Source organism: Centruroides sculpturatus, unplaced genomic scaffold (assembly GCF_000671375.1).
Source record: "Centruroides sculpturatus isolate CEXI.00-Female unplaced genomic scaffold, Cexi_2.0 scaffold867, whole genome shotgun sequence".
In the NCBI taxonomy this organism is placed as follows: Eukaryota; Metazoa; Arthropoda; class Arachnida; order Scorpiones; family Buthidae; genus Centruroides; species Centruroides sculpturatus.
In genome coordinates, this window is record NW_019385160.1 from 184,005 (window position 1) to 208,107 (window position 24,103).

General features: G+C 29.4%; 1 protein-coding gene across 1 annotated transcript; it reads right to left on the reverse strand.

Annotated features, from left to right (window-relative positions):
• Positions 1-671: 671 nt before the first annotated feature.
• Positions 672-23,710, reverse strand: LOC111635600 (2-phosphoxylose phosphatase 1-like). Its single transcript, XM_023380607.1, has 3 exons — positions 23,539-23,710; positions 13,471-13,638; positions 672-8,082 (listed from the first exon to the last, which is right to left on the reverse strand). Exons 1-3 carry the CDS (start codon positions 23,636-23,638, stop codon positions 6,812-6,814), a joined length of 1,539 nt encoding a protein of 512 aa, XP_023236375.1. The 5' UTR covers positions 23,639-23,710; the 3' UTR covers positions 672-6,811.
• Positions 23,711-24,103: the final 393 nt, after the last annotated feature.

The window sequence follows — 24,103 nt, forward strand, 5'->3', positions numbered from 1 at the left end:
CTACTATCATGCTTTTGCATTTATCTGTGTTAATGGGTTGCTTATGTTTAATATTCCATTGGTGAATGTTATTGAGAATGTCATTGCATATGTTCTGTAAGCGTTCACTGTTCCTGTGTGAAACTAAGATAATTGTGTTGTCTGCATAGCCCTGTATGTGGCAGCCAGGAGGCAGGGTGTCGTTTAAGTGCAGAATAGAGTTATAGGCTATGTTCCAGAGACCAGGACCAGACCTGGACCCCTGAGGACAGCCTCAAGTGATGGGTATGTTATTTTGTGTTATATAAACACCTGCACTCCTGTTGCTAAGATAGGATTAAAGAAGTTTGTAAAGATTTTGAGGGCAGTAATGAGCATGTAATGTGTGCAGGATAGAAGGCTACCAGACATGATCGAAGGCACCTCTAAAGTCAATATTGATAATTGCAGTTTGCTGATTGTTTTGTTTAGCCTGGTGGATGTAGTTAACGACCTGATGGATGGCATCTACTGTACCTGTGTTTTTAGAGAAGCTGATGCAGGGCTCTATGCTTGTATAGATGCCATGTGATCCTATTAATCATTAGACCATCTAACACTTTTCCTAGAGTTGGGAGAAGGCAGATCAGTCTGTATTTTTTGTAAGTGTTATTGCTGGTGGGTTTGGAAATTAATTTGACACTAGCCTTTTTCCACTGAGTAGGAAAAAGGCCAGTGTTCGAGCAGATATTGAAGAGAATAACAAATGCTGTAGGATTGGCCTCAAATGTGTTGGCCAAAATTTAATAGCATCAATGTCCCTTATTTACAAGTTACTGTGCAAAATTCTGTTTATCTTCACCGTCCTGACATATTAAGTAAAATATATGCCAACATGCATCCATGGAATTTTTTTGAGTTCAGGGATCTCAAAATGTGGAGATTTGCAAAATACTCAGAGGGTGAAATTTGGCAATTCCAATACATAACAGCAAGGAAAGTAAAATGTCCTCATTTAACTAAAATTAACATGAAATCCAGTAATTGTGATAATTAAATATTGATTGGAAATAAATTAACAATCAATTGCTTTAATAAACATATTTCTCTTAGTAACAAAAAAGAATTGTATGCTTTTGCTAACTTTTGGAATGTGTTTTGCATAGCATGGATTCACAACACAGCACTTTTTGGACCGTAACTATTGCATTATATGAAGGATACCTGATGATATATATTAATTTATACTTTGAAGCTTTTAGAATGTTCTGATTTCTTTGTCTTTCTTTTTGGTCTTGCCAGTTTATTTATTAATTTAAAATCATGTATGGGAATACCTTAATCCAGCTTTTCTCAAACTTTGCTCACATGGGCAAATAAATATATTTGTAAATGGTTCCACAATCCAAATGTTTATACAATGGAACCTCAAAGTTCGAACTGCACACAGTGAAAAATACACTCAAAGCATGAATGCAACATGTTGTCCAAGTCATCTCTTGTTCTTGCATTACTCTCATATGTTTTTTGTGTTTTTATCACTTTATTTTTGGAGTGTTTGGTTATATATAGTATGTTGTTAAAAATTGATGAACAACATGCCTTCCTGTAATTTTTCTTTGTCGACAGCTTTGAGTGCCCTGCATGTTTTGTATCCTTTAGTCCAAAATTTCTTTAACAGTATTTTTGTAATGTTCAAAGTTTAGTAGCATCTTTACCACACAATTGTTTTTATTGTTTGTAAGGTGTTACTGTATATCCTTTTCAAAACACATAAATAAAGCTATGCCTGATATGCTTTTTACCTGAAGACATTTCAACTTGATGTTGTTCAAACAAAATATGAAGAGATAAATTTAAAATAAGATTTAAAACAAAGGATACAATCTCACATTATTGCTAATATGAGATTGTGTTCATTCTAATAGATGTGATTTAATTATAGCATTCATGTTGCGATTCCATGTACTTGATTCTGGAATTGATACATAGGTAGGCTGAAAAGTAATGCACACATGCTTGTAGAACACGGACAAAAACAAATAGCAAGATCGAGCAAAAAGTACATTAAAGTACAATTCTTAAGCTTCAAAATCATATATTTATTTTTCAACATAGTCACTGTTAAGGCTAACACATTTCTCCCAATGTGTAACAAATTTTTTCATTCTGTCACTGAAAAATTCTTCCGACTTTTCTTGAATCCAGGACTTGACAGCTGCCTTCACCTCATTGTCTGAGGTGTAATGATCAACCTTGAGGTCTCTCGAGTAGAGGAAAAAAATAAAAATTGCAAGGTGCAAGATCGGGGGAATAAGGAGGGTGTGGATCGGTTCAAACTTCAGGTTTCGCAGAGCCTTTCCAGTTGCGCATGAGGTGTGCGGATGAGCGTTGTCGTGTTGCAAGATTATTGGCACCAAGCTGCCTCTAGCATGAAAAACTCAACGTCGGAGGTGTTTTAGAGTCTGTATGTACTGAGAAGAATTAAACATTGCAACGAGGGGCAATGGTAATTGTCTGTGGCAGTGATCGGACATCCGCCGCATGTTTCATCAACAATTATGGCTTTTCCAGGCTTGCAACCACGAAATTTTGTTATTCATCGATTTACAGTATACCTATCAACAGCATCGTCACCATAAACAGCCTTTAAACAACAACGAATCTCAGTAGGAGTTAAACAGCATGCTGTTATCGAATTTTTAACTTGCATTGACATAACACTAGTGCATGCGCATAGAGGGGGGAATGTTATTTCCATATGCCACCTGGCACGCTTCTGAAAATCATTTTGTCCGTGCTCTACAAGCATGTGTGCATTACTTTTCAGCCTACCCTCGTACTTTTACTGGTATACAAATATTTTATTAGAATCAAAGCCTTTGATTTGAGTATTTGTTAAGATTCAAGCTATATATTTATAACAGGTTTAGACTGTACTCAATTATATTAACAATAGTTTATGTTGAATGACCAAAGTGCTTAAAATATTAAATACATAAGAGATAGTAAAAATTAAAGAAATGACCTTTTAAAGTTCCGGCGTATGACCAGAAAACATATGAAACATGACCATTTCTAAATTATTCCAATGATAAATTGTTGTATGAAACAAATTGATCTTGCCTGTTTTGCAAATATTGTCGTTGTCTGTCTTAGATATTCTTTTCTAAATATTAAATTGCTTAATTTATATTATTGAACTCTGTCTTCCTATTGCTCTTGCCAGACTTGGATTCTAGATCCAAAAACTTACAAAGACTAAGAACCATGTAGACTGACACTTCATTCATAGACTATAGTTTATAGTCTTGAATCATTGGCAGTGTTGCATGGTACCAACTAGTTCAATGAATGGTCTCATTGAATAGGTTGGTACCACGTGATACTCCCAACACACATTGCTACTCACATCACTCAAGACAAAAGAGTCTCCTTCCAGGGGGACTAGAGTTTTGGAGCTTCCACAAGAACTATCTCAAGACAGAAATTAAAAAAAAAATAGTAGCAGCTGTGATAAATTGAGAGTACACTTGATCAATCCAATGGCAGCATTGTCTTCAAATCCATAGGAACTATGGTTTGAGATGGTTTTTCCTGGATTGTACAAGCAAGTGTAAAAATATTTACTCATAATGGCAATCTCTGTACTTGCAAAAGACTATTTTCAAAAGCATTTAATGAATTACAAGTTAGGCTATTATATAGACTTTAAATTGCTTTCCTATTTCTAAGCTTTTTCTCAGTGATAGTGGGAAAATTGGTCTTGCTACAATTTCTGTTTAGTTATTCAATTTGTATATATACTATAGTAGTAATTGAAATTATATATATATATAATAATTTATTAAACTTGTGTTTGTGATTTCTACTTTTCTTTGCAAAAAAATCTAAACAGAATCAATTCTTTCCTTTTCACCCTAGTAACAATTTCTTTCTTGCAATATGTTTCCAAGGAATCACAATATCCAGGGCAACCTGACAACAAAGGGGGGCACATGCCCCAATGTACAGGCACTCCTAGTATAGTTATGTAGTGAAACATGAAACATTTCTTATAAATTCCCTACAGCAGATAGACAAAAGCAATGTACGGTACCTGAAACACTTGTTTCAGCTTCAATGACTTTCCACTTAGTTCAATTCAGGACTGTCTTCTCTTGTCCAACAAAACATGCTTAGGCAATGAGCAACTGACATTGTTGCAAGTACACATAACCAACATGCCTTTGTCTTCTGCATTTTTGTCCTCCTCCACCTAGATCATCCAGTACTCTTATTAGTACTTGTGCCAACAACAGTAGCAAAAAGTCCGGATGAAGTCCCATTTCCAGCATTTTCTCAATAATTAGGATCATTCATTTTTGGATAAATTTTGAAGATATCAATTGCAACACTCTTTAACTCAAGTAAGCCTCTTGACTTGAAAGGTAAGTGTTTTCTCAACACCTGAAAATCAGTAATGTTATCTTTCATTAGCAATTTCCTCTGGCAGAGAGTTTTGAGTGTCACGTCATTCAACAAAAAGCTGACAAAACGTATATATAATGTATATCACTGTATTTTAGCTTGAAATTTTATACGCAAATCAGCACAAAAGCAATGTATGGTCGAGGTCAAATCGACCCCTTTTGCAACTCTAGTGTTAAAAATCAAATTCTTAAATACAATCAGATTTAAATGCAAGAGTATAATTTGATTTTCAAATGGCATTCAACAATACTTCAAATTTTCTTTAGCTTTCAGAATTTTATTGACAAAAACAAATAAGAAATTCATCTTTTATTCATATAACTATAATAATAGACAATACAGTAAACTGAAGAGACGAGTACCTCGGAACAACATTTTTCTCAATGCATTCTTATTTAATAATTTTTAACGTAACAGAACCAGAACCGAGACCAGAATTGAGAATTATTCTCCCAACAGTAGACTGTGTGTCTTTTCTATGTCCCGTTGCCCTGGTTCCACCTCCGTTTTAATAAATTCTGACGACAATCACAGATTAAGTCTCCGACATCTATTAAAACCTTTTGTATGACAATTTTATGACAATTATATTAAGGAAGATCTGTACAGATGTAAATAAAATCTAAGTATATCACAGAATAAAAATTCTCATTTAAAATGTTGTCGTTAACCCCTTCACTCTTGTTTCTAAATGCTAAAAAGCAATTAGAATGTTAACAATATTAACTTATGGAAGACATTTTCTAAAGATATTTTATTAATTAAAAACTTTTAGTAGTAGAAAATTAAACTAAATTAGTGATCAGTTTTAGAAATAATCATATAAGTAAGTAATCAGTACAAAGAATCAAAATCCTTAAATTCTTGCAATTTCTGGTATTACCACAATAGGAACTTTAATTGTGCAGAGTGAAGTGGTTAAGTGACTAAAGTTAATTGACATCACAGGAACAAATAATACTCTTTAAGAAATATATCACCTCTAGGTACAATAACATTTCATCATAATTATCTCCTTTGCAGTCTTTTGTGAGATATTTGCTTTGTAAGATCTAAACTTTGAGATTCAAATTGTTACTAAATTGTCATTCTTTACTATTTTCTATTTATAAGACATTTTATGACTAGCTTCACAACTCTCTTGTAAATGTTTAAGAATGTTGTTAATTTGAAGTCTGATATTTCATAATTCACGTGTAAAATCATTACATTTTACGAACGGCATTCAATGTAAAATCGACAAAACAAAGCAATAATTTACATGATATGAAATTTGGAATATGCTATTTCTAAATCACAACATAACATTATATACACGTTTATACATCAACCAATATGAAGAAAGCATCCGAGATTATGCTGATATATTTGCCGCCTATGATCACAATTACAGTTGGCTTGGTAGAGAGCTTTTCCATTTGATGATTCGTTAACTTCCAGACCATTCATTTACTGTCAAATTTATTATAGGCTTTGTCTGGGGTAGATTAATTTGAACCACCAACTGCAGTACGTATCAAGCATTTTGGAAGTTGTGCAAAATATTGCCGTTAGTTAAATTATTAGCCAAAAACTTGTAAATTTGACCATTAGCAGTATCACTAATATGTATTGGAGAGGATGAGAATTTATGAAGAATTGCAAAAAAAATATTCCAATAATGTAAATTAGTGTTTATCTGTATTCATTCTACTTTAAACTAATGTAACTATAGAAATAGTTACAGAAATAAACTAATAATCTCCAAAAACTTCAACAAATCTGTAAAAACAAAATATTTCATATTAAAAACATTCTAGCCTAATAAATTTAGGTAATTTCAATGTTTAAATGATTATGTTCGTAGATTTTTTGTTGATTTTTGGAACCAGATGAATCTGAGATTTTCTTTGGCATTTAAATGCCAATATTGGATATGATGTTTAGTGGAATCATTTGTTCGTATCAATTAGACTTTTAAAATAAAACGAAACATATATTTTATCGCATTTTGACTTTGCATATAGAATTTAAAGGAAATGTTGATGTTAATCCAAATCCACATTCCTACTTATCAGTTTAACAATTAGCATGTGACAATCTCAACATTTCTCTCTGGCCTTCAATTTATCTCAATCTCCCTTAAAAGGTCCAACTTATATTTTGACATTTTCACTATTCAATCTCTTAGATAAATTTTAATTTTCCTGCATTCTGTTTCACTTCACATATTATTATTATGATTATTTACTGTATATATTTATTTTTATCTCAATCTGAAGCTCAGCAATATTTGTACACTAATTTTCTAAAACTTGCTTGTATATTTACATAAAAATTACTGTACAAATCAAAGTCTATTCAATTAATTATTATTAATTCTTTGAAATAATTTATAAAACTATACACCACTGGATGTGCTTTTCTCATTTGAATATTGTGTCGTCGTTAATGGAAAGTCACAAGCAACTTCGTAAGACGACGTATTCATTACTTTAAAAAAATCACTGTGAATGAACTTGGTAAATCTGTCAAACGAACACAAATGATCCTGTTTGGATTTTGATTTCTTTGCTTTAAAATGCGATTTGCAAAAGGGAAGATGCTTTGTAACATCTTTGCCATTATATAAGATTCTCAAATTATAAGATTTTAAATTTGAGATGGTCGAACTATATAATTCAAAAATAATTCTTGATGCATAGGATGGAATTACGCCGTCATTAAATCCTAAACAAGATGCAACTGGTGACAGAGTAATGTCGTGGCCAGAATATAATATAAACCGAGCTGCATTTGGCTTCTCGTTAATTAAATTTTGCATGTTTTGGTGTACATTATAAAGAAAACCATGCATTTTCAATAACGAATTCCTCTTGTGAATTCCATCTCCAGCAAGTTGTTTCCTCTCCCAGTCAAGAAATGCCATTAAATTCCGAACATGATCAATTGTTACGCAGATATGAGTGTTTGGAATGCAAGGAAGTTGCGAATTATGACATATATATCCCATCAGACTGTCAAACATTGCAGTTGCAGATGTAATATCTTGTTGATTAAGATTAGATTTGACAATAGGATTTAACTGTTGAAGTAAATGAAGTACAGCAGGATGAGAATTAATCAGTTTCCTCTGCTTCTTTTCAATTATTCTACGCTGAAAATCCAAGACAGGACATTTACAAAATAGTTCTTTTAAACAAAATCTTGTATCAAAAGATGGTATTATTTTGATTTCAGAAAAATCAAATTTCGGCAAAAACCCAAACAGAAAAGCAACAGCACTTTGAAATGTTCTAGCATATACAGTGCTATAAACTTTTATGTTATTGTAAGTAAAATCTTTAGTCAGTAACTTCCAGTATGTATTATAAACTTGACTTAGAATGTTTCCAAGCCATAAATGTTGCGTTGCCCCTAATAAAGTTAGCTGAGATGGATTGCACAGTTTTGGGTGAGGAAAGAGATTAAAAGCCGAAAAAGGATCTTCCTTTGGTAATCTCTGAACTGATTTAACATATGATATATACTTGTTCAGAAGAGAATGGTTTAATTCTTTACTTACGCCACAGTTAATATATGACTGATTACGTATTTGCCTTAATGGTGCTCTGTCTCCATGACGTATGAGAACCACCACCAATTCTAAAGAATAATTTCCTGGCATTTTACCTGAAATAAAAATTTATATTATATAGTTATCAATTTAATGAAATTAGGATTGAAAGTCTAACAAATATATATATCTAGTATCAATAATAAAACAGTTAATTTCATTTTTATTAAATTGAAAAATCAATTCATACCAATCATATAATTATTGAATTTATATTGGTATTGATTTACATGTATTTTGTAATATTTCAAAATTAGTGTAGCCATTTTATCAGTAGTTTTGGAAATTAAAAGCCAATTCTTCTGTACACATTGAACTTTATTACTTCAGATCTTCTAAATATCTTTATAAAAATCATGTATAGATTAATATCCTGCAAGTATATTTTTAAAGCATCTTACATCAACTCAGCATTAATTTTATATAATGAAGAATTGAATTCATTTAAAAGAAAAATTATGAAAACATTATTTATATATTAATTAAATATAAAAGAAATGTAAAGATATTTATTTTAACAATGTATAAGTATAATGTATTTAAATGAAGGATAAACATTGGATAAGATTTGTCAAAAATTTTATTAAAGAAGGGATTTTTTAAAACATGTAAATATAATACAATAAATCTGGACTTTACATAATTCTCTCAAATTTTCAAAACATTAAATTAAAGTTTTGTGACAATAAAATAATAATGAATATTTTCAATATCCAGAAATCTTTGCAATACCATGCATTATATTACTATAGCTGGTAAGTTACAAAAGACTACATTTCTGTATACTGCATATTCATAAAATTTTTTAAACTCAATTCCAGTAACAATAAATATAGCAGTATAATTTCAGCTCCATAAAACTTCTGTATAGAACTGATCATAATAAGTTACTGTATTCACATTACTGGTGTTCACATTCTTGTTTTCCATGTTGTTGGAGAAAATCAGATAGTTTGGAAAATACAGTGCTCTCTCAGACCCTTTTGGCTGGGTGTGCTCCTAGCTGATACTATTAGCCATCTGGCTAGTTAAATCTGGTGAAATTGATATGTCAAAATAATAATTCATAAAACTTGTAAAGATGTCATTCCCATCTATGAAAACAATGTTAAAACAAAAATCAACTACTTTGTCTCTACAGCAGAGAAAGAATGCAAAAATATAATTAAAAAATACTTTTAAGCAGAAACAAAAGTCAATAGTCAAGAGGAAATAAGGACTGTTGTGACATCTATAGATCACTATAACAGTCATAAAAAACAAACTGCCAATTAAATACAAGGAAATATGAGCATGATACTATTGAAAAGCTTTCCAATAGATATCAATAGTTAACATTTAAAAAAAGGTGTGCAAAGGTTAGAAATCATAAATCATCAAGTGTAAAAAAAGTATATGATGTTATGTAACAGGTAAATACATTCAGTCCTCAACTTACAACCACCATTAATTATGATGGCCAAAACTAGAATAATAATAAACATTTTTTTTAGTCCAAATAATTGATCCTACTCTCTAATGTCTATAATTATTAAATGTAAAATGTCAGATTATTACTATAATTGGTTATAAACATACACAAAACTGGTATACTTATGTTTCACTACCATTTAGATTTGCATTATCCAGACTGAGCAGCTCTGCAGAAATCTGTTCTGTTTTTTGAAGTTATACGGTTAAAGGGAATTAAGAAAGTAAAATAAATTCAATACAAAGAATAATATATTCCTTCTGTATGACTTTTGGTTTCTTTGAATTTGATTAACTACCTGCATTTCTGTGAGTCTTTGTTAAAAAAATACCAATTAATTAAAATAATAATTGTTGTTTGAAGTTCAATATACCTGAACAGCATTGCTTTATTGTATTACAGGCCATAACTGATTAATATAGTGCTGATTATAGTGCTGATTAATTTGACTTACAACAAAATTAATCATAAGTCAGGTACTACTTGCAGTTTGCTATTAACCATATACTACTGTTCAACTTGTTAATATTGAACATGCTGTTTCTGGAAAACTGATTTGATGTGTAAATAGAATTTCACATTTAATAGACTATGCTTTTAAGCTAAGCTAGAAAACAGCATTCTTTAAAATTATTATTATTATTTTAAGAAAAAACTAACAAGCATGATAGTGAAGACATCAAATGAAAAATAGAATCATCAATTACTCAGAAACTTTGCCTGCGTGATTAATTTACCTCTACATAATCTCTTTCAAATGCACTCCACTATAAATATGTATATATTATTTATAAACATATGAAATAAAAACTATTTGTGTTACAATATACAATGTTTCATGTTATGCAAACTATCTCAGAGAGAAAATGGAATATATCTAACATTATGATGCAAAGTATATTACATATTATATGGAGCCAAAATATCAAAAAAGAAGGGAAAGAAACTAGCTAATTGCAATTGAAATTACTGGCAAGATTATATAGATCATTATTCATATACAAAATAAAAACTTAAAGTAGTGTTGAACATAAAAGGCATCAATAATTAATGCCTTTTATGAGGATATCCATGAAACAGAACACTGCCAAGGATATCCATGAAACAAACCACAGAATATGAGGGGAAAACCTATTAAACTCTAGAAACTGATTCTTTATATATATGCATACACGTTGTGTGTGTGTTTGTAGAGAAAGAAGGATCATATTTACAAACAACAGAATTTTATAATATTGCACAACATTCTTTGGTTCAATTTCTACTTCTTCATTCAACCAGGTTAGTAATTTATGGAGAGAACACTGAAATAGTTTGGTGGATTTTGTTGTTTTTAACAAAATATCAACTGTGTTGTGTGAGATTAATATGTTATTGTTAAAGAATATTTTTAATGTATAATTTGTAGAAAAAGATTTGTAACTATCTTAACTGCAAGTTATTTTCTCAAAGAAATTTTTATATATAAAAATTAAAAAATTAATGAGTTTTATACCTGTTAACTTAACAAATTATTCTTATAGTTTCAATTTGATGGTTAAAAAAATAATTAATTATTAAAGAAAAAGGAAATTGTTGAGAGGTATATGGATATTGTAATATCTGTATAGAGAATAGCAGTAAGTTTACCAGTTACATCCAATTTGTAATTATTTGATTATACATAATTTTAAAAGAAATTTTATATTTTAACTTTAAATGAAAAAGAATATGCAACAAGTAAAGTGTAATTCAGAAAAACAAAAAAGCTCCTATTTTACGTAGCCACTGTGAACAAAGTAATACTGATGAAGTCTATTCTTTACTGAATGTGAGAATAACTTTCCTAGTTTCAGACATCTTACAGGGACTTGATGTATTCCACTTTTATGATGCATGCAGCATACCTGAAATACCTGTAAGGTATTCTGAAATTTCGAAAGTTTACTCTGTCACTCATCACTATTATTATCTATGACCACCTGTAATTTTATCATTTTTAGAAAACATTAGAAATCAAAGCATAAAATGTAATTTTATATTAAAGTCAAATTAAAATCTAATTTTGTAAAATTTTTAAACATTTATCCATTCTTAAATTTTCCTGATAACACTGAAATAATATAAATTGAGATTTTACTTTAGTTTTATTTTGTTTATAACAACAAAAAAATAGGGCATTTTTAATTAATTGAAAATATACATACAGACTACATTTGAAAAATGTATATACAGTAGATCCCCCTATAAAAGCGTTTCCTATAGTTATGATTCCTATAAAAATTGTGGCATTATCCGTATACAACGGTAAAAATAACTCCTATAATACGTAAAACGTCATCGGGCAGCCGAACTACTTACCCGCCGTCCGTAGCGCCACGCTACGGACGTTTAGGCGGATAAATTGAGTTTAGTATCGTCTGTTCATATAATTATATATAAATTAGGTACTGTACATATAATTATATATTAATTATATATAAATTAGGTACTGTATATATAATTATATATTAACTTAATGTAACGTTGCTATATTATAATTAAATATATATTTTTCGCTGTCTAGCGTCACGCTACGGCGAGTTAGGCGACCTATCGTCTGTCCAGTACTGTAATTTTATACATTTCTTGTGAAAGAAACATTTTTTATTTAACGGCCATAAAAATTATTTATATTAATGATGTCTCCAAAGGTCAACGAAGTTTTCGCAGAAAAATAATATCAGAAATCGCGGCCGCAATTTGATGCGCTGTTCCGCGACGAAACCAAGCTTTAGCAACGAGCGTAGTCAAAGGGTACACACTCGGTAAGTAATCCTACAATTTTTTGTTTATAACGTAGTTTATACGGATTATTTTAAAAAATATATACGTATTTTGGAAATGTTGAGTCGAATTAGTCTAGAATCGATTAATTTTATGAAAGAAAACCTTTCAAACAGCCGTAGTCCGTAAACTATGATTCCTACAAAATTGATTCATAAAGAACGGAACGTATCTACCGTCTTATAGGGGGATCTACTGTATAAAGATTTTTTTTGAGAGAATTCTAATTGAGTTTTGAGCAATGACAAATTTGTTACCACTAGATGACCCAAGTTCAGAATCTCTCTAAAATTAAGATTTTAATTAGTTCTTATAGAAATAATTTATATATAGTATACTCTTGCTAATCTGGTCCTTAATAATCTGCCTCTCAATTATCCAGCATACCCCCTATTTGCTTCCATTTCCATGAAAATGTTAAGTCTAGGCCGGTATGGACCATAATCTCAGTGTCATATGTCCTGTTTCTTGTTTACTTAGCTTTCGTTTCTCTGTACAGTATTGCATGTCAGTTGCCTTATTATTGCCCACCTGCCTCCAAATAGAATCAGTACCAAAGGACAACAGATCATATCATACATTGTCTTTATGCAGGCTTTACATGTAGGCCAATACACACATTGTGCAAGGAATGGCTGGATTGGCAAGAATCTAGTACAAGGTATTTTTCACTTTACTTGCCTTTGTACTATACCAGACATGAGCAAATGCAGCTCTTTTTGAGTTACATGCGGCTCTTGCTGAAAGTGTTAATTTCTGCTTTTTATTATTATTTTTACAATTTTACTTCCACAATTTTGTAAAAATATGTTTATTAAAAAAATTCAATATTTGTTTTATATTATATTTATATTATATAATAAAATTGCAGTATAGAACTGTAATATAGAATAAAAACGTACAGAACTGCAGTTCCCATGCATTTTGCAAAACCTACATTTCGGCTTCCACTGAACTCTTGCTCGCCCACCCCTGTACTATACTGTTCACAGTGTGTATGTCATTAGCATTTACAGCAAGTGCACTTTAAGATTATACAAATAATTTTTGTAAAGTCTAATTTGTAATCTAAAGAATATAATCTTTTAATATTTTAATACTTTAACAAAATTTTTAAATATTGATCACCAAATAAAAATAAAAAAAGAAAATCTAAAATGAAACTAACCTTCATGACCCAAAGATATGTCTTCAGGAGGATTGCAATATTTTAAAGCTTTTACCATCTTGTAACTGTTTGGCGGTGGTAAATCATTATGACGATGATGAAGAAGCATAGTATGAGACGTTCTTCTTAATCGAATTTTAGTATGACCATTTCTTCCCATTAATGTTACTATTTAAAAACAATAGTTATTGTTACTACATAATTAAAAATAAATATTTTATTTTCAGTCATTTATAAATATTTCAATTTGTTTTATAAATATTTCAGAATATATAAAAATTCTGACTCCATATTATATATTAACAACATTAAATAACCAGACTTTTTAAAGAAATCAAAACTTTTTGCTTTTTTTTTTAGATTTACTGCTTAAATTTTAAAAATAAATATTTAAATCTTAACTAAAAATTATTTAAATACAAAAATTATCAAATTTTAGTTCATAATTATCTATTATTTTGAATTTTACTTATATAATTGAAACTATAGAATTTTTTGAAGTGTATTTGTGATGTAATCTTTTATGGAGAAATAAGTTCCAGGTGTTTTTAAGAGAGATCATTATATTAAAAGCATTAAGACAACTCTCTCTCATTTATTTAATGGTTTTCTTATTGTAGTTCTATCAATATTAAATTAAAAAAACTTACAAACTTCTTATTAGTATTTTCTTTTGAAATTTATATACAATATGATCATTTTTATTCATTTGAAACTGGAATTGTCATTTTAATATGATTAAGCAACAAGTCTAATTACTATATTGATTTAATTTTTTGTATGTATTCAAAAAGAAATGAAATCAATCTTGATTTTACCAGGGCTCTGGAGTTGTAGACAGAAGCACATTTGTTGGTAGAGGTGTTAGAGCTAGTAAAACAGACCAACTTGTTATTTTATGTACTTTACGTTAAGCTCTTAATAGCAGTATTAACTTCCTATCTTATATTATAGAAGCCTCCTGTAATTCAGAAATTTATATTCAAATACATTGCACTAGCTAATTCTGTTTACTGTCAAAAGACATACAAAACGGCACAGAGTTTGGGTTAAATTTAACATTTTTGAATAGTTTCCTATACCCACGAAAAGAAAATATTTTGTAAGTTAATATGTGGTTGTTGTTGATTATGATGATGATGATGATGATAGTGGTAAAAATGAAAAACTCTAATTTAGTAACTTTTTGACTGCAGTAATATAATGCATGGTATTGCAAAGACCAGCATATATTGAAAATACTTGTTAATTATAATTTTTCTATCATCAAGAAATTTTAAATTATGAAAAAATTGTCCAAGTTATGCAAAATCCATGTTAGCAGGGATTACTGTATAGTTTACATTATTACTTAGAGACAGGAGTTGGACTTTCTAAAATTCTATCATAGGCTTGGTCTACTAATTGCACAGTCATGGATTTTATATCACTTTAATAACTAATGTGCAGTGAGTAAAGCAAGCAAGCTTCCTTGGCAGTGATGACAGCAACTCAAATTGACAAATCACTGAAATGTAAGTTGCAAAGTAATGACTTGACTGATTTGTATGAAATTTTGCACATTAATAGAAGTAATAAAATGGCATGTCATGTCATAAAAGAGGCCAAATTTTAAAATTAAAATGGGAAATATCAGGGTCAAAGGTTACTCCACATTAAGTCAATGGAAATTTTGCATCGTAAAAATGTAAACGAGTGCACACTACCTGACATACGAAATAAAGCAAAACTCTTGCCAAATTTTTTAAAATACTGATCTTTTTCCATTTTTCTCAAAAATTTAACTATACATAACCTATACACTAAAATTAATCTATATACATTAACATATTTTATCTCACACAATGTTTATTATATAGTTAAAGTTTTAGAACAAAGATAAAAATTTGCTGCTTATGCAGAGTAACAAGTTGCTTTAATTTAGCATCTCCCAATGATCTAACATGAGTTCACAAGCCATCACTGCACTTCAGTCAGGAATGAAGCTCTCTTACAAGTTAGTTGTATTTTATTAACCATACCATAAAAGGTTGTGATTTATAAAACATGTCTTTACAAATTAAAAACAGCATTAAATAAAGTATTTTCCCATGTTTTTAATATTATTTCAGTCTAATAGCCAGGAACAAATCATCAGAGGGTTAGAATTATAAATAAGGGACAAGCTGAAAAAATTATCAACTTATATTTTTTCTTTTCTAGTACTAGGCTTATTAGCTAATGTTCATGTGTAAAAAAGTACAGTAACCTAAAGCTTACATGATAAAAGCAAAAGTATGTATTATATATAGTGTATACAAGAATTATTCACTAAGCTGAGGGACTTAGCCACATCATAGCCTCCTATAGCTATGGTTCTGTATTCTTTTTGATCTGTTACTCTTATACAAAATATTTAAAAGTTAATTTCCTTCTCGCAGTCTTTAATATTCTCTAAATAAGACTTTCCTTTGAAAGATCTGTAATAACATTCTTTTTATTCTTTGTTATGCTTACAATAAATATATTTACCTTAATATAATCATTTTTACTGAACCTATTGAATTTGCTTGATTAAACCCAGTCTGCAGGATGGTAAAATCTTGTCTATATAAGTTCTCTTCAAGGTTGATGAGTTGTTTTAATTTATAGTACATCACCCAGTCTTCAAATAAAGCCCAGAGAATAAAGATACTGCATAAAAAGGAAATACATTGAAGTACTGCACTATACAGCATATACAGTTTAGACCAAATTTAACTAAAATTCTCTCTTCAAATTGTCCAGAATTGGATAGCACTTTCTATTCCAAGATTCAAGAAACATATTTAAAATTATATATATTGTCAGATATTGACTGGGAAAGCTGTGATCAAGTTCATGAGAACTTATCAGCTGAAGGGTAATTAGGAAAACTCAAATTGGAGATGGTGGGTATGAACCATAGGATAAAGGACAGTCAAGATCTTGATTCTGATGTTGACATTGAAATAATCATGAATGATAATGTAACTGAATCAGATTAACTGTGAAAACTAATTATTTCAAATGTTATAGCTATAATCCATAAATATAGTCAATAATTGATACTAAATTGTTTGCATATTAAATCTAAATATCTTACAATCAAAAACAATATTTATTATGTGACATATGAGTTTTCAAAATTTATTTTTTGTTTCTCTTTTACTCTTCTTGCCTTGTGGACACTACAAATACTCTTTTTTTAGGTCCATCATGGATTTGGTCAGCACCATAATGGGACAGCTGGGTGGTGTACAACAAGGGTCAACATATCTGGGACAGATTACCACTTAAAAAATTCCTAAAAATTTTTGACTACCTAAATTCAAATCCAGGACACAAGAGTAGACTGACACCCTAACTGCCTCAGTTATCTTGCTGGCTTCAAAATTTGTTCAAAACATTCATAAATGTATCATTCATCATCATCATCAATTACAACGATCATAATGTAACAATTAAAATTTCACAAACTTTAAGAATTTAAAATGTAAATTTAATTTAATTTTTAAAGTTTCATGAAATAATTGTTAAATTTTAAAATTCTTGAATTAAAAACTTTCTATTGAATAAAATATTTTTTAAAAAAGCTTTATATTTTACAACAAATACAGTAGAATCACATTTAAATGGATTATGGAACAACAGATTTATTGGAATAAAGGATTTTTTTCCAGGTCCTGCCAAATCAATGTAATTTTACCTCCTTTTAGTGGGTCTGTTACTCAGAATAACAGATTTTTTTTCTATCCCAAATCTATCGTAAACTTCACATTTTTTTAATGTATAGTTACTATTTGGGTTTCTGAAAATTTGTAGAGTTTGATGATGCACTTGTTGCATTTGGATTATGTACAATTGAAGAATTGTACAAAGAAAATCAGCCAGATGATACGATTGAGGAGGAGTCACCTGGTGAACATTGTCACTGATCCAAGTGTAGTGCTGAAATTTAGCAATGCCATCAAATATTTCCAAGTCGTGAAGACCTTCTTAATGAGTTGCAACATAAACAAACAGACTGTACTGTACATGACATACTAATATCAAGCAGTGTTGTATTTAACAGATAGAAAAGCAGCATCAAGAGAAATCAAGTTGGTCAAGGTTTTTTAGAAATCATGAAGTCAAGAAAACTACAGTACTAATGAGCATATGTAATTTGCCTCTTCTTATCCTTACAGTATGTACAATTTTCGTCAGCTTTTTTGTACACACATATGGCATAATATGTTACAAACATACGTGTTTCTATAGGATAAAGAAGAAAGATCTCAAGAAATTGAATAATTTCAAGTACTGGTATTTTTTAGGAGTTAAAAACAGAAAATTTTTTGAATAACAGATATTTTCCTGGGTGTGCGGGAAATCCATTGTTACAATATAACAGATTCTCGGAACAATGGATAATTTTTGGCAGCCGAAGCAATCTGTTAAAATGAGATTTTTCTGTAATATAAAGTTTTTTAAAAAAAGATTCAAGGAACATTTTTGAAATATTTATTGATATATCTATTGAACATATACTATTAATAGTTTGTAAAATATTAATCAAGTAACTTAGTTCAAGTCAGATAATTCAGTTCTCTACTTTTGCAAGTTCATATACTGGGTGATGTTAAACTAAAATGATTATTTTCTTAGATGTTGCAAAAAGAATTTATGCATAAACCATTAATTCTTTGAAAACATATTGGGAAGCATTATATGTTAGGTTTAATCTTTAATAATATATTTATATTAACAAAAATTAGTTGGAGATTCCAAAAAATATAATTTATAAAAATTTCAATCTTATAATATAATCGAGATGGATCGATAATGATGATAATAAGCCAGAGCCCAAACAGTTAGGAGTTGAAAGTTGAAATTTAGTACACAGTTAGGGTACATCACCAGAATGTATACAAAGAAAGAACTTTTCAAAATTTCTGCCATGGAGGAGAGAGAGGGTTAAGGATTACCCAGAATTCAGATTTTACTGTACTATTTTAAATGCGGTTTTTAGCGGAAAATCAAACATGTTTTTACACTCATCTAAAATTTCTCTAATTAGTCTTGGAAGAGGGTGAACCTAATTCTTGTACCAGGTAAAAATGGGTAAGATCGGCTATAATCTAATAATCTTAATTTTTGTTATCATTACTTTTTGCCTGAGCAATGCCAGGCTCATCTGCTAGTAATAGATAAGATATATGTAAGAAAAACATATATAGTATAGATCAATATGAGAGCATAGACATATTTTTGAAATTAAAATACTGAAAATATTCTAAGAAATTAATGTAGATTGGTATTGTTAAAAATTCTTTGAATTGTTAGACCATTGATTCTCAAATTTTTCTGATTCCTGGCTCCCTTAATCTGTTGCCATTTAGCAGCAGTTTCCCTATATATATATATATATATTATATATGTCTATTTTGCAGAGTGGGTAAACCCAACTCTATAAAATGCATATAATACAATTATTTTCATATGTGACACATGCATTGATTACAGATTTCAACTTGTAAAATTAACTACAAAACAGGAGGAATAAAAATGACTAAGAATCTGTGTCTCTCTTTTTTCACTTTTACCACTGTTATGAAGAAAAGAACATAATTTAATCTGAAAATGCAGTGATATTTTAAATTTTTGAATGTTTTTGGTCATTTTCATCAACCTTCTTCAGGATAAAAATGGTGATCAAATGACAGTTTTCATTTGACCTGAACAGAATATAAACATATTTCTTACAAATATAATTTAAAGCATTGGTATAATTAGAAGACATCTCAAAATTCAGCAATTTATCAATGATATAAACTCAAACCCATATGGCTTGACATTTAAATTAGAGCAAGAAAGTGGCACTTATGCACATTTTCTGGACATTGCATTTAAGCTGAAAAGAGGAATCACCATCAACTTTTAAAATCATTGAATATATGTCACCCCTCCAGTACATATAGAAGGAGCAGCTATGATAAGATTATACCAAAAGACGTACTAAGACACCTTATGAACTTGCAGCCGAAGTTTATTACTTCCAAATGTTTTCGGTCATGTTAAATGACCTTTTCTCAAGAAAAAGAAATAAGAGAAAGCAAAATAAAAACTGTAAAAATTGAATGCTTAGTACAAATGCACAAAAAACAAACAGGCATTTCGAATATTTTTGAATTAGCCTATAATCCGTAGCAACTTATGACAGGATCTTTAACATTGCAACGGAAGTATAAAAATCATAAAGATTACAGAAATATCTAAAAATAATAAGTACAGAGAGTTACTACCCCTGATCACCGCACATAAATACATAGCTTTAGATATAAGGATGCATAGTATCTGCTTCCTTCAATTATTAAGATTCATATTAAGCTGGATGACCATGCTGCCGATATTTTTGTCAAATCTCGAAAGTTGATTGTGAGGCCTTTATGGTTCGCTTTACAATCGAAGTCAGTGTATCATCAATTATTAAAATAACAGCTAGTCTGCCCATGGCCCCCAATTAGATTTGGCAGCACCTCTGGGTGTCATGGTAAACAGTTTGGAAAACCACTGCATTAGACTAATTTGAATGGTTTATTTTATTGCTTTAGAATTCTGCTTGATTTAGTGCAAAATCAATAAAAAAAAATAATTAAATTATGTTTCCTTAATTTACTCTGCTTATTATTTTAAAAACATAACAATAAAATAAATTTTAACCATTACAAGAAACACTATATTAATTTATTCTAAATAGACAAAGTAACTAAGCAAGGTGTCCATCATCAAGAATTGGGACCCTCCAGAAAGTCTCGACAAGTTAACTTACAGAGGATAAGAAAGTAAACAAAGTATTTAAATATTCTAAAAGAACTATAATTATATGATTTGCATGATTAATTACACAATAGATTATACAAAATTACTTCATTCAAAGCCAACTAAATATTAAAAAGTAAATCTAAACATTGTCAAACTTTGTTGACTCATCTGACACATCTAAGTATTTATTTTTGGATATAAGCCAACAAGCTCAAACTTTTGGATGTTCTTTTAGTATCAAATTAGCTACAATTTTTTTTTTTGCTTATGAAGGATTTTGTGAGGTGAATATCTATTATAAGAGTATCTGGTTGTTACAAATAAAAAAATGTTATATATCTTTTTCAAAGAATAAGCAACTTTTTCATTATTAGTCCCACAGATTAATTCATAAATCCATTATAAAAGAATGAATAAATTTTAAGACATTCTGAAATCCATTCTGTTTAGCATTAAATTAAATCTCAAAGCAATGCAGACAGTGGATGTAGGAAAGTTTTATAAAAACATTAATTATAACAATGACATTTTTTTACAATTCGTTTAAGTAACTACCAAATCAAACACCGTATTTACAAATTGATTTGAAAATATAAATATTTTCATTGTAAATACTGTTAGTGCTAATAATGATTATTTATCCAGCTTTAGTAGTATACTATATTTTGAATATTTACTTATTAAAATTGACTTTTGAAATATGTAATTTTAATTCAACTATTACAATACTGATACTATATAAAATTTTATTCCTAGTTAATTTCAGTTTATTCAAAACTATCGTTTATAAAATGTTTTAATTTTCATTTACTTTATGCTCTAGGACAATGAAGAAAGGAAACGAAAAACAATTTATATATTATGTTAAATTAAGATTTAAAACATTTGACAGACATATATATATTTTTTCCAATAATTAACATTAAAATTATATATTTGACTGACAATAATGTATATTCAATTAGAAAAATTAAATACGTTTTAGAAATACAAATATAAAATATGTTCTGGGAAAGGTTTATAAATTAAATGTTCTTATAAATGTTAATTGGCATAAATATATGATTTATTTAAATTAAAGAATATCATCTAAGATCATTATCAAAGCATTTGAAAGCCTTTTATTAGACTACTGTATTTTTTTAATATCTATCTTATTCAAAGTTTTAAACACTCAATTTATGAGATCTTCCATTTTTATGAAGTATAATTTATTATAATTATGATTTAAGTTATTAGATTTTTTCTTTAAATTCCAAAGAAATGTCTAATGAATAATATAGAAAGCCAAATAACTTCTTTAATCTTTAATCAGTTTACAGTACGCAAGACAAAACATTAAAAAAATCAACTGACATAAGTCATATAAATTCTCTTAATATGATTTCAGTCAGTTCCATTTCACTTTTTGCCAACACCTCATTTGACTTATTTCTCTTTCTATAGTTTTTTTGAAAATACAAAACTTCAATTATAAAATGTTACACTTGGTACATTTTATACATAAGAATACATTCAATAACAAATAAATTACATTAACTTTTGTTACTGTTGACTAATGAATTATTTCATATACTTACAAATGTATATTTCAACTATTTGAGTCATTATGATACTTACACTAAATTTTGTTCTAATAATTAGTTCTAATTACTGTAATTACTGAACTAATAATTAATAGCATAATATATATTTTGTTGATATAGATGATTATTTAATATAAGTGTTGAGTGAAAAATTGATATTCTTAGAAATAATAAAATGCATAATAAATATAAAACATTGCTTTTTTGACAATCCACGAAACCTTTTTATAACAGTGTTCTCTCCGTAACAAACTTCACGAATGTTTTCGACCTCAACCGAGGTCTGCTTCAGGTGGTGACTAAATTATACAAAACTTCTAAATGTTTTTGAATTTATAAATCTATTTTTGCAAGATAATGCAATCTGGAAAAAAATAGATGCCAACAATCTGATTAACTATTGTAACAGGCATTTATCAGCAACTCAATATCTAAAGACTTGAAGAAATAAAAATAAATTACGAATGAAAATACTTGCTTTGATAAAAACAGTGTTTTATATTTATTTTGTTTTCAAAGAAACCTTTTCATTTTATTTATAATGCATATACAGTTTATGTCATTAATGCAAAATAAATAATAATTTTCATCTCAAATTAAAACAATTTTTTTAATAAGAAATTTTCCAGAAAGTCATCGTGCTCCTAAATGGAAATAATAAATGCAAAGTAACTAAATAAATACAGAATACACGGCAAAAGATGATCCAATTAGCACTTTCATAACGTGTGGTTTTCAAAGTTATCAATCCACGGACCACTTAAACAGAGCCGCAAACAAAATGCAAACTACGTACATTCTCGTCCACTTACTCTGTAAATATTACCTTAGTTATAATAAACAAAAATTTTGGCACGCAATCTATCTGGCAATTTAACATAAGAGATGCGTGAAAAATGTTCTTTTCTCTGGAGAAACAGCATAGAATTGTATTTTGGAAAAATGATAAAGTGTCAGTCTGCGGACCACCCAGTGCATGTTTACAAACTAAGAATCACTGTTTTAGACATTATTCTTTAAAAAAAAAAGTTTCTAGAGGAAATTCTATTTTAAAATAGAATACATATCTCTCAACTGTATTAAGAACAAGTAAAACGGCGAAAGCCATTCTTGGGACGAGACTACATCTCGGAGAGCGTGAGCAACACGTGTGCAAATCCCGCCCTCGTGCCCATATGTAGAAAGTCTCAGCATTTTGTATTTTATTTTGACCCAGTTCTCGGTCCCGACTACCTACAAGTCTGGTTTATTTTACGTGCGCACGACTTGGGCACCAAATACTCTGTGCTAAATTGCAACTCCTGCGTACTTCTTCATACCTCAAGGTATGCAGCCGTCGACAGCAGCAAAGCAATTTATAATTTTTAAGCAAGTTTTTTCAAACAAGTTACTTTTAGGAGCTTGTTTGAAAAAACTTGAATTTGTAAAGTAACTTGTTTTTTCAACTTTGTTTTTACAAATTATTTAAAAGTAACTTTCAATTTTTATTTTCTTTATAAACCTTCAAAGTTTCTTCTATTCTATATGTACTATATAATTCTCATTAATAAAATGATTAAAATCACGAAGTATTATTAATATTTAGTTATAAATACGAATTGAGAACAGAATAAAGGTTGTTTACACTGCAAACTTATGAAAAATGGGAAATATTGTATAATATTTATAATGAAATTACCGGTGCATATCATTCCGACAATCCAAACTACAAGAAGCGAGCCAAAGAGAATTTTGTGACGGGATATCAACTTCATGATAACGGAAGGATTATCGGTCATCTTCCTCTTCTCATCCAAACAAACACGTAAAATTGACAAATCAACACAGCATCAGTCTCGGTACGACAGCTTGCGCCCTCTTCGGGAATATTTTCAAACTAAATGTATATTAAATCTCTCTTATCTGTAATTAAAACTGAGTGAATATTTTTAAGTTTTTACATTTTTCTAATGATTATTATCTGTAAAAATAATTATGATCGTGTATTTAATTAATTAATTAATTAATTTTTTATGTTAATTAAAGAAATTGGCCTGAGAGAGTGGTTTGTCCTGGTCCAATTTCTTTAATTTCCAGCATATGTTTTCTATTGGATTGAGCTCTGGACTATTTGTTGGCTAGTCCGTTATGTTGCAGCGGCATAACTAAGGGGAGCGAAGATAATCATATACGTCGGGCGCCGATCTTGAAGCTGTAAAACTTTTTTGTAATTAACGTTGAATCAGGGGTGCCAGGTATGCGGT